This window comes from Opisthorchis viverrini, assembly GCF_000715545.1.
Source record: "Opisthorchis viverrini unplaced genomic scaffold opera_v5_215, whole genome shotgun sequence".
Classification (NCBI taxonomy): Eukaryota; Metazoa; Platyhelminthes; class Trematoda; order Opisthorchiida; family Opisthorchiidae; genus Opisthorchis; species Opisthorchis viverrini.
In genome coordinates this window covers 635,147-648,054 of record NW_008751868.1, presented here as the reverse complement: position 1 = coordinate 648,054, position 12,908 = coordinate 635,147, and the positions used below count along the sequence as shown (strand labels likewise).

Sequence of the window (12,908 nt, the reverse complement as noted above, 5' to 3'; positions counted from 1 at the left end):
AGCGCGCACACACCCATATATATATATATATATATATATATATATATATGCATCATGTGTAATATAATGTATATCACATCATTATATTGTGTGTATTATAACGTTTAATAATATGTGTCTAAGTAGCATACCAACATGCAGGCACCTTCCTAAGGGGAGTTCTTTGCTGGAACGCAAAAATTCTCAACACTGAACATTTCCACCTCTTTTTATCTTATTCACTACAGGTACTATCGAGCTCCCGAAGTCATCCTTGGATTAGGCTACTCAGAGAATGTAGATATCTGGTCTGTCGGCTGTATTTTTGCTGAAATGGTACTCGAACGTATCCTGTTTCCTGGCACAGACTATGTGGATCAGTGGACCAAAATTACGGACGAGCTAGGTACCCCTAGTTCCGAGTTTATGAGTCGCCTGGAGAATTCTGTCCGGCGGTATCTCATGCTGCGGCCACGTACCGACCCTAGACCATTCTCCGAACTGTTCCCGGACGAATGCTTCCCCCCATCCAGCTCCGTAAGTTCTTGACTTGACGGTTTGCGTATATGACGTATTCCATTGTGTCCTCTTCTTATTCCACGTGATTCACCGAAATATAGATGCAGCTTTCTGTCACATACCGTCACCAAAACATGGTACGCCAGTCATGTGTCTGAATCAGTAGCTTTCAAACGATTCCCTTCCTTACTTTATGAAGGCTGGCTTCTGTTCGAGGTTCAACTGACGTCTTAGACATTGCACATTATGACGACTCGTGGTTGACGATCATAGGTGGGATTCGCGTCTACCCGCTGCTCAATTGTTGAATCGATGAAAGCTTTTTACAGAAATGGAAGTGGTTTCTAGATCACATAGCCATTGCATTTGTGGTAGTTACATTAGTTTCATTTGGACCGTCCCCGTTTTCTATCCTGTCGCATCGGATTCGACTTTCACACCTGTTAGATTTCATCGGTAGTGCGTATCTTTCGCTGTACCGGGATTCGATCCCCAAACCTGTGACATGTGGGGCGAGCGCGATACGGCCACTTCTCTAGCACATACCGGACACATCTGACTTATCACGCCTAGACGGGTTTATGCTCGATTGCTTTGGTTCGTTTGCCAGACGCTTCGAACGAGGACTCAGCAGCTGTCTCGATTATGTTGCTCGGAACTTCCCAATCAGGTGTTTCCCCGCTTGCTTGAAACCCGTTGTTTTCTACGGTTACGCCGTTCATTAATCATCAGAACATCCAGCCAATCTTATTCATTCACTTCACTTTGCCTAAACATTGTCAATTTCCACAGCGGTTACAGCAGGCAACATCAGGAGTTATTTTTGTAGGGTTCCATTGGTCTCGTCTCCAACTCCACTTTGACTTTGTGACTGTGTAGGATGAATTTTTGGATAATTAGGCGTAACCGACATGAAATCAAGTGTGATTCAACGATTCGGTGGATAGAACCACCGTATGGACCCAGCCTTTGATATCCTCGCTCATTTTGACAGATCTCATCGTTCATTGATGAACATCATTGAGTTTAGGTTGTTAAGTTCCCTTATATGGCTTGGTTAACCTATCAAACCCGTGTGCCTGCTACAGACGAGGAGTCATTGGAACCAGTGATGAATTTTGGTATCAGGTGGTCATCACTCGTTTGTCCCTAGCTACCAGTTTTTACTGAGTACCTCAACATTTGAAGAAACGTTACCTGTGCTAGCTTCCTTCGGATCAATGTCATGGGAGGTAGGCGATAGCTCACCAAGTTTCAAGATCTGCTCAAGCCTCCGATCGACTAAACGAACGAAGTGTGAAAAAACTTCAACGATTTTCGATACCATGGCTGTCATGAAAAATTCCTTGCCTACTCACTGAAATTTTAGGCCCCATAGATCGAAGAACCGTAAGCCCGAATCACGCTGACTTCGCTCGTCAGATGTCGATTTATAGACAAGTTCGCATGCTAGTTCATTTGGCGTTTATGCACAAAAAACTATAAGAAATTTACTGAATAACAAAGAACACGACGTACTGGTATATGATGGTAACAGTTACGCAGGTTAGGGATAAGAATAAAAAAGGTGAAACAAATCGCGAAATTTTTTATCCCCAGGTGTGTTGGTCCGTATACCGAGACATTTCAACCATCTACGCTACCTGAGCTGCCGACATTTTTCTCTATAGAAAACGTTTCAACTGGGTTACAGCCTTCCTCTCCAAATATTTGATCCTGTCTTGTGAATCGTTCTTCCTGTTTTCCGGCTTGCCAGAATCACGTGGTTCTTCTACGCATTTGTATCAGCACTCGGCCAACCGACATGAACCCTAGGCAATTATTGCCTTGTGATACGAACTGGTTTTTGGAGAAAACATCGTTTTCTGTCTTTTTCCTGTTTTCCGGCTTGCCAGAATCACGTGGTTCTTCTACGCATTTGTATCAGCACTCGGCCAACCGACATGAACCCTAGGCAATTATTGCCTTGTGATACGAACTGGTTTTTGGAGAAAACATCGTTTTTCTGTCTTTTTCAAGGAAGATAGTCTAGTTCTCACGTTTTTAGCTTTCGTTTCTTTCTTTTCTTCCTTACCGGCGCATACGCACACTTTCTCCTAATCTCACGGAAGTAGCCAGGTGTGGATAAGTAATCAGAACGTCTGTGCTGGCCTTTTCCGCTGACGCAGGAGGTTGTATAACTAAGTCGGATAACTGCACAGACGCAAAAAAAAAACCCAGTCGATGATGCATTTTCCTCTTTTCGAGGCTGGAGCAGGTAACATGAGTCGCATTGCGCATTGATTCATGATGTCCAGCACCGTGTGACTACCGTTCATAAGTATTCGCATCTGAAGTTCAGTACAGTTTTTTGGAAATCCACAATCGGGATGCTAGTGAACAATTGTCCAATCTCGACAACAAAAGAACTATCAGCACAACCAAGACCGTTGGCTGGCATCGTACGTTGAGATGTGATTATTATGCTCCCCTGGTGGAGTCTCTCTCTGGTTTGGTATCTTACGGCTTTTTCCTAATAGCTTGGCGCGAATCTGAATGCTCCTCCGAACACTGATCTGACATCCTGCAGACGACAAGAGCTGTTGTTTAGAGGTTGAGTGGTTCAGCATTTTCCGGTCTCTGAAGGGGCCACAGTCAGTAGCTGCGATTTTTTCCATGAAGCTAGTTTTGCTACCTGCTCGACGGCCATACCTGGTGAGCATACACCAGTTTCCTCACTTCTCTTCATTGACTAGGCCGAAGCTCTGAGTTCCTGCTTTTTAATTTTCTTGATTCTCCAACGATTTCCACGGCGTTGCCGCGAACCCCGATATAATCCGCATTCACTATGGAAGCAGTTTCTAAAAACGCAGTTTTTTCTACCCTTAAACCTGGATACCTACAGGCTTCTTGTCGTTGTTCTGCTGATTAGAATACAACCACATTAGAAGCTTCCTACTGTTTCAGGTCAGCAACTTTATAATACAGATGGCAGGTGTACCGGTTGCAGCCACCCTAATTGTTTCGCTGAATAGACCTGCGCTAATTCTCAAAAATGCAAAATTACAACCCCACTGCTAGAGGTATTCCTCAGCATCAGGTTAATACATCGTTGCTGGTTTCGACCCCTTTCTGCCTCACCACTGCGCAACAATTAACCATTTTCTGCCACGAATGAGGAGTCTCATAGCCAAGCCACTGACTAGTTTGGTAATTTAGTTTTCTCGGATAATGCCATCCAGAAGGGAGGGGTTTCTGAATTTCTCGGTAAACCGAACTGGATTGTCCTTTTCAGAATGTTGACAGAGAGTTGTTAACACGGTGTCTGCGGTGTAGTGTGATGGACAGAAAACGGGTGTTCACTTTGCAATGGACTACTATGATTTTGTAAACTCCAGTCATCAGAAACAGCACCATCAGTGTTGATACTACCGTACAACCACAAATTTCGTCTAATTTTATTTGACTGGAAAGAAGAGAAAAGAGTGGATGAAGGAATAGAGACCTGGCGCTTACCTATCCCAACCCTCTGAGGTACCTACATCCATAAACTATCAATCAGACAATCCTGGAATAAACTGGCAGCACATACTCCACTGATGTAAATCAGCCGCCATTTCTTTGTCTCCATCAGTGTTGATACTACCGTACAACCACAAATTTCGTCTAATTTTATTTGACTGGAAAGAAGAGAAAAGAGTGGATGAAGGAATAGAGACCTGGCGCTTACCTATCCCAACCCTCTGAGGTACCTACATCCATAAACTATCAATCAGACAATCCTGGAATAAACTGGCAGCACATACTCCACTGATGTAAATCAGCCGCCATTTCTTGCATTGTCTCCAGCCAAGTGCAGGGGGATCATTTTTGAAGACTTGCTGCCCAAACCCTCTTTTGCAAAGTTATCCTTAGTTTACATTTCGGATCGTACCATTCTGAAGGAGATACGGTGTTCCGACATGCGCGGCACGTGACTGAGCCACTGTAGTTGATGAGGCTATATGTTTTCCGCGATTGAAGTGCCCGATGCACAATCACATACCAGTTTTGTAATTACCTCGTTACTAATCCGTTGACCCCATCCAACATCGTCGATATTTTGGAGGCATCGGTGATCATGGACGCGAATTCTTCTGACATCATCTGTTCGCAGAGGTGGTGTTTCGCAACCATGCAACAATACAGCCCTTTCTCTAGCCTGGTACACGTGACCTTTGAAACCAAGTGATATGCCTTCTTGATACCACAAGTGACCTAAATTAGTAAACGTGATTCGGGACTTTGAGATTTTTCCACTGATTTCATCAGCCACGTTTTCGTCAGAGCTGATACAACCACCGAGGTATGTAAAATTCTCCACAACCTTCAATTGTAAGGGGTATGTCCGAAGACTGCACGTTCTAGAGCATAACTTTGCACTTTGGAGTTGTAAAACATACTGAAAAAGGGTATGACGGTAGTTGGTTTACTCAACAAGATCTGTGCTGCGAACCCGAGATCGACAAGGCTCTCACTAGCAGCGATTTGAACACTGGTGTTTTGAAGATTTCCCAGCATTCGCCTCGTGATTTCGTCAATGACGAAGTTGAACAAGGACAGAGAGAGTGGGCATACTTGTCAGACAACACTTTGTAGGGAGGCTTTTGGAGAGCTCACCATAAACCCTCACACACCCAGAGGTATGGGAATATCGAAATCGGATTACGTTCATGAACTTCTGGGGCATACCCCGTTGAGCAAATGTAGTGTTAACGGCACTGACCAACCGACAGAATCAGACGCACCCTTAAAGTGGAGGAACACCGAGATTGTTAATCGCCTCTATCCGGTTCAGATCTCTCTTGATGCTCACGGCTGACGTGTTCGTATGCTGTTGTGAGACGATGAAGAATCAGTGCCCAAACTCCAACTAGTTGGTTTTGCCATATATGGACAGGAAACTCGTTTATGCATTACTCCTCAGTTATAAAAAGCCGGCTTAAATAATCATCATCAACCTCGTCGCCGTCGTATTCTCAAGTATATTCTCGTGGTAAGCACCACCCGGTAGAATTTTCTAGAGTTAATTAGCATCATAGAAATATGGCGTGCCCAACACCAGTTAATTATCCAAAGACGTCAGACCTAGTATCTACATAGATTAATGGGATGGTGAGACAAACCACACTGTAGATAGATCACCGTCAATATTGTCGCTACTGGGTTTACTCACTCAATTGGACTGGGTGCCGTAAGTAGTGTGCACACTCCCCATTTCACTAAACGATTGTCGAGACCATTGTGTACCTAATAATAGACTCGATACCCGGGTCAGTAACCATTTTACGCTGTCCCCGTGTTTCGAGGCCACAGAAGAGTCACTACAGCCAATCAGCATCAACCGAACAACATTACTCACGGTACGCAATCGAATAGTCACTGCACTGCCACAGCAACGCCCTTCAACTGGCCCTAGACCGAAGCTTAGTCTTCGGCAAGTCTTCGGACACGCCTAGACACTCACCGAACACGTGCCCAGGGTTTTGTCACCCTACGCGACAGGGGAACCAATAAAGTCTTCGCAACAACTTACGTTGCACACCATTTGGCATTCCAGTTGCGTTGACCAAGCAGGTATCGTTCACCACCTCAGTTACTTTCCTATCCATTCAACGGCCTGACGTTTTTGGCGGTCTTTGGGAAGCTTTCACGTACGTTTGGATTGTGTGCACACTGAGATCTACCCTTTGTACAAGTGTTCGTCCCAGGCACGCTTCCGACTACAGCACTACAGCAGTAGATACAAAGCCATACCTAATTGCCTGGTCATTAGTATGCCCTTAGACACAGGAAGTCGCTTAGCCGGCTCAGTCGTATGTTTAATTGTTCGTCTGCTTACGCACTCCGACTGCTAGGCAGTTTTTTCACCGGTGCTTATCTCGAGATTCGCAACTACTGAGCGCAAGTCTCTGTCTGGTTTGTCTGAGTTTACTAGTCCTGAGCACTATTTACTTGTGGGGATAGTTTAGACAGCATCCAGGAGTGTCGAAACTACTTGTTTTCAAGACAGCGTGGATGAGTTGAAGATGACCGAATGGTTGTCATGAACGATCTGTCATTTGGACCCAACATTGGCTTTTCAGTTATCCCCATCCTGGATTGAACTTCGTGGCAGTAACTCAACCTTCGTGCTTTTTTGGAATTACTTGACCGGCCGCAAGGAATCTATCTTCCTGTGACCTACTTCTTTATAATCCAACCACCAGTTTTACATGCATCTTTTCTGTATTGGTTAGTCGCGTTTCCTGCCTTTCTTCTTAGGAGCACGAGACGCTTAATGCTGATCAAGCCCGTGATCTGCTTTATCGGATGCTCGTGATTGACCCACTGGAACGCGTCTCAGTAGATGAGGCTCTTCAGCATCCATACATCAATGTTTGGTTTGATGAATCTGAGGTGAACGCGGTGAGTTTGATGATGGAGCTTCAACCTAACTCACTTTTCAAATGACCATCTGTTTCACTAATTGACCTCAGGCTCCTCAAGAAGTCGTTATGTGTTACTGCCTAGAGCTGAACTGACTTCCTCACAGCAATTACGTCTTGTCTATCCCATGAGTATTTTTGTTGGAGTCTTTTGGATGTTCTTTGCTACTTAGTTTTTTTGACTTCTTTCTCATGGTGATTCTCTGTCAAAACGAATGCTTTTTAGTGCCAATGAAGTCAGAAAATTTCAGAGGGTATAACTACACCTATAGACAAGCAAAAGCAAGTTCAAGGATTAGATGGGTTGCTACAGATGGATTGGCTGTATTATCCTCTGAGTGTAATCATTTTCAATGCCCCCCACGTCAAACTTAGAGTTTTTCTTTAGCCCAACCACCCAAACACAGCTTTATCGTTCAGTGCCCCCTAAAGGCTGAGCAGATCCATAGTAAAACACTCACGTGATCCGAGCCTCAGAAAATGTCGAGTTTTTTCATTCCGCGGTTCAGAATAATCACGTGGTTATCCATACACACATACACACGCATACGGATGCAGTGACATTTCCAACGCTTTCAGAGCACATAAGTATGATTCATAGGATGAACGGATAACCCCCAAAACATTAAGATTATTTGTCGCGATAAGTCATTGGGGACAGACCGCAGTTCGTGATATCCAGTTTGGATCCAGTGACAGCTATGTCGTGATTATTAAAACGCCTCGAAGGTGTGTTCGAATCCGGAGGGGGTAAGATCTGACGGAAAGGTGCCACTAACCAACTTATGGTGGCTAGGCTAGTCCTCTTTCGTGTAAATAGTTGCAAAACCACGTCATTTTGTGTTTGAATCCTCTGCAGAAGTTTTCCTGATATATGGGTCTGTTTTTGCTAGTCAGTTTATTCTCGTGTAAATTGAGATTCCGCTATCTGCCTCAGTTGAATTAACGCCCCACCAACCATTCAAGAATCCTACCTTTTGGTGCCCAAAAGCAACGCTAGAACAGTTTTGGCGTCAGGTAGTCACGTTTCCAACAATGCTCTCTTGAAGGGGTCCAGTTCGACTATCAGAGGACAGTTTTGCTTGCCACTTCTGGTCATCTGTACCCATTTGTAAGTAAGCAACGTTATGGACCTCAAAAATCATGTGCACCCCCTTATCAACAAAAGCTAGTTCATCGTCTGCAGTCCGAACGTAAATAGATTATGCCCTTCCTTTTTGTCCGTGCTCCTGTTAGGGGGTACCGCACCTTACCAGACGTGACTTCCTGCCTCATAGTCTATCCTATTGAGAACGGACATTTTACGCAATGGTATGGCCGTCAGCGCGCACACAGAGGCATCGTTGTTGTGCTCCTGACCTGTTTCATGTGTGTTTTCGCACACCACATCTAGTGCGTGGTTCCGCTTGCTCCTACGGTGCATGCGCTCATAGCTGACTTATCCGGGAACGATTCATTCGCTGGAGTCATTTGGGTATGATTCACTGTTGCGTGTATGCCCATCCCGGTTGGTTTGGGTTACATCCTAGCTACACAGTGTGGCCAACTAGAATTTCTCTGCGTTGGCAGGAATCCATTGATCACAGACACGGTTGTCCGTTACCATAAATAGTAGTTGTGGGATTTAGCCTACTGGGACATAACGCCACTGTCCGGATGGTGAAGAATACGTGATCAGTGTTGACACAGGAGGACGAAATTACAACCTTTGGGTAATATAACGCCGTGAGGAGGACCCTGATTTAAGGAGGTATAACCGTTGAAGTCTGTAACATTCGGTTACATGAACTCCAACTAAATCACACCGGTCAACACTGATTTCTATCTGTACTTCCAGTATTTTTGCGACGCCGATTTTCAACATGCATTTCGTTTTGTCCCAAAACGACTAGTTGTTTGTGATGGGACCGACTTCCTACTTCCAGTTATTGTGCGGTATGTTCAGGGTAGTTGTTTAACTCTCCTTACTATTATTTATTTATTTATTTATTTATTTATTTATTTATTTATTTATTTATTTATTTATTTATTTATTTATTTATTTATTTATTTATTTATTTATTTATTTATTTATTTATTTATTTATTTATTTATTTATTTATTTATTTATTTATTTATTTATTTATTTATTTATTTATTTATTTATTTATTTATTTATTTATTTATTTATTTATTTATTTATTTATTTATTTATTTATTTATTTATTTATTTATTTATTTATTTATTTATTTATTTATTTATTTATTTATTTATTTATTTATTTATTTATTTATTTATTTATTTATTTATTTATTTATTTATTTATTTATTTATTTATTTATTTATTTATTTATTTAGTTGTTTAACTGTCCTTACTATTATTTATTTATTTATTTATTTATTTATTTATTTATTTATTTATTTATTTATTTTACGCACTGTCATGTAGAAGATAAATCAGACGCTGTTTTTGACGTTTTCGAATGATCGAGTGGCACCGCTGACTAGGAACTTTCCGCGAATTCCCTCCATTCATCCAGAGCAGATGGTACATGTTACGTTTGGGGTCAAAAATGTGGCTACCAATCAGCCAATTTTATAGTAGTCCCGAATGTATCTGATTATATATATATATAAGTTTAAATATATATATATATATATATGTATATATATATGCATATATATAGTGTGTATTGTGTATTTTTGTTTTTCGTAGCCTCCTCCTGGCCAGTATGATGTCTCCTTCTACGAACGTGACCTGACCATCGATGACTGGAGGGTACGTATTTTCGAAGAGGTCAAACGAATGGAAGATACGGATGTACTGCCGCCCGAAACAACGCAAGATGGGATCACGCCCTACAACTGTTTCGACGAATGATCACCGAGACTGTGACAACCCGTTTGCCACTCCAGCCTATTCCTCAGCAGGGGATTAAACTACCTGCGACGCTCAGTATGCGATCTGTCAAGAAGTTGCACCACTTCTCCTGTCCTGATCTCGTTCTTTTACCCATGCACAGACACCAAACCATAAATTTGCTTCAAATTGGGAGATGGGGACGAACCTGCCTCTTGTTAATCTGGCCCTTAGCTATCCATAACTGTGTTTGGTGATGTACACACTGAGTAGTACCGTTTGTGACAACGTGGACTCCGGTGAACTGCTACCTGTTCCCTTGAAAAATACGCATACACCAATCCCACGTAACTCGAATCGTGCTTGCCTTTGGGTACCCGACTTTCCCTCATTAATTTGAATGCCAACTTGGTGATCTTCGAAACACAACAGTCGGTGCAATGCTCAGATCTTCTCTTTTCCTATGTACCATTCTGCTCATCTGGACTTTGGTCATCTGTCACACCAACCATAAGTGCCGTTTATCATCCTCTGCTCTGCGAATCACACCCCGTTTTTTTTTCGGTACTTAACAATGCGCAATCTATTTATTTATCGTCCACCGGCATGAGTGAATGCACATCGCGCTACGGTGAACTTGGTCAGCTGTGCACCCCCCCACCGCTAGTACGGTCAGGTCATATCAGTAGTCATACACACCCGACAAGTAGCGTACACCGCCAGTCCTTGACCAGTTTGCCGTAAATTAAACAAACCAAGCACTCACGTAGTATATTCATTGATTTTTTACTTCTGTCAACTTCTTTCTTTCAGACCATTAGGCCCTTTTTACAATTATGTCTGTGTGTAACTTTCCCGTTTGGGCATTTTTTAACTTTCGGGAAGCCGCTTCCTCAGGTTCGTTCTGCATCACGCGCGCAAACCTTCTCCTAATTACCTTTCTGAACTAAATTGTGTTCATCATGCCGGGGTTTATGTCAGACTTATTTCCTATGAGACGAATTATTTTGAATACATGAACATTGCACTAACTCGTCCTCTGGGACGGTTTTCGCTCACTTTTGGGTGTCTTATAGAGGGCCTATCTTTACAGTGGGTGAATAGAGAGCGCCCATCATTTGGTCATCATTTTGGCTAGTGGATTATTTCGTTTCTAGCGCCGTGTACTGACTGTTGGCTTACTTATCGAATTGCAGTTGTTTATTTTATATTTTGTGGATGGGCCTCACTTCGTCTGTGTTGATGGTTGGTGGGTAACATTTTATGCTCCCGGCTCGAGACCAAACGCTTTCGAGGGGGGTCGGTTGGTTGTCCGTATGGACGATCTTTCGGCAGGGAAAGTTGATTGATTTTCTCCGTGGCTGTGGCGCCAAGGACTGGAGTGTTCGATTCATCGGTGCGTGTGGCAAATCAGTGAACTAAGAGCTACCCTGAGATCGCTGGAGAGGGGCACCTCCAGTCTTACGAACAACGGTCGCTAGGTGATAACAACGACTGGTATGCACATCGGACCGATTCAACTTCGGTCCCATGAGAGGATAGAAAAGATTGTGTTCAAAATTTATTCATGCTGTTGGGAAAGGCATATTCGATTTCTCTTCCCAAAGGAACGAATAGCCTTCGGGTCGCGTTTTTTCGTATTATCCCATTGCGCTTGTTATTCTTGGGGGCACGGCAGCAGTGTTAGCATAGTTACTGTCCAACAAGCTAGCTGCCCTTCTAGTATTTTATTGTAGCGTACGACTTTTGATATTTGGACAGTTCACCTTGTCGTCATCTATCGGGGGAAGGAGGGAAATTTCAGTTGAGCTCTACGGTTGAAGGTAGGATCTTGAGTTCCTCTGTTAGGGGCACTACGAACCATCACTGGAAAGGCGCCATATTGTGGTTTAATCCGAGAAAATAAGACAGGTCTAAGTGTACTTTTGACTCTCAGGTTTAACTATCCAGTGTTTTATTTACTAGGCATCGGATACCGGTACGTTAGTCAAGATAAATCTGGAAGTAAAAAAGGTGGGGTTTTAGAATGTGTCGTTTACGTGCGTCTCCTCAATGTGAGCGCATTTATACTACTTACATGTAGTATGGGCAGCAAGGTAAGTCCATCAACCTATCACAGTTCTCATCATCGGGAGGACCTGGACAGTTTTCACTCCGCGTTATCGGGATTCGTCTATTTATTTGCCAAGATTTATTTTTTTTTTAGCTGATAAAGGGTGTGCGTTAATTTCATTGATATTCATGGCCACATCAGTACTCCACGAAGCCCACTGGGCATCATTGCTCATGTTTTGGTGAAGATGGTGTTCTACAGATTGCCAGACGAACTAATTTTACCTGTCTAACCTATTATTTTTCCCCTGAGTATTTCAGTTGCTTTTAGTGCCGGTGGTAGTAAGCGGTCCTGCCGGGTTAACAGAACACAAAGTTTTCATGAAGGAAGCTACTCACAAGGTTGTTGAAAATTTCAAAAGCCTACGACCGGTTTCGCCTTTCTTGGGGCTCACCAGTAGGTGCAGTCCCCGAGTTTCCGTCAACTTTATGTTCCACTTGAACTGTTTTCGAGGGTTTTCAGCAACCTTGTGAGTAGTTTCCTCTATTAAAATATACTGCGATATCTCGAATATCGTGCCAACTGAATAATGAGGCGGCCTGTGTGCAGCACATTCAGTTGTAGAATATCATAAACGAGTGATTCAGTTGAGTCTATCGTGGAAGCCAAATTAATTTGCAAATGAGTGTATTTATCGACAAAGTTTTCATATTTGAGTGGTGTATCGCTAAACTTGTTTCTTTCATGAGTTTTTCTTTGGTGGAGTTTTCATGTAAGACTGTAAGCTGCACATATAGTGTTAAAGCATTTTCGTCCTCAAACTGCTACCCTTTTAGACACAAACTTCTTACGAAGAGGGATTACTGAACTACTCATAAATTAGACTTCTACTGATTTCTATTTGATTTCAGAACTCTTGAGCATTCTTTGTGTAAATCTGTCTCCCCTGAATTCCCTGGGAATATGTTAAAAATACTCCTTTGGTCTTCCATAGCTTCATTAGAATCAGTCGAGGCAGAAGTTCAACAACACCGAGATTGAGATTCTATTGATGCAACACTGGCAACAAAA

General features: G+C 42.8%; 1 protein-coding gene across 1 annotated transcript in view; it reads left to right on the top strand.

Annotated features, from left to right (window-relative positions):
* Positions 1-10,856, top strand: part of T265_08327 (hypothetical protein) — a gene marked incomplete at both ends in the record, with an annotated part of 40,709 nt that extends 29,853 nt beyond the window's left edge. The window contains 3 exons of the mRNA XM_009174093.1: positions 228-516; positions 6,781-6,924; positions 9,641-10,856. Coding sequence (XP_009172357.1) covers positions 228-516; positions 6,781-6,924; positions 9,641-9,805 — 598 coding nt within the window. The remainder of the gene's footprint in view (positions 1-227; positions 517-6,780; positions 6,925-9,640) is intronic.
* Between the last annotated feature and the right edge of the window lie 2,052 nt (positions 10,857-12,908).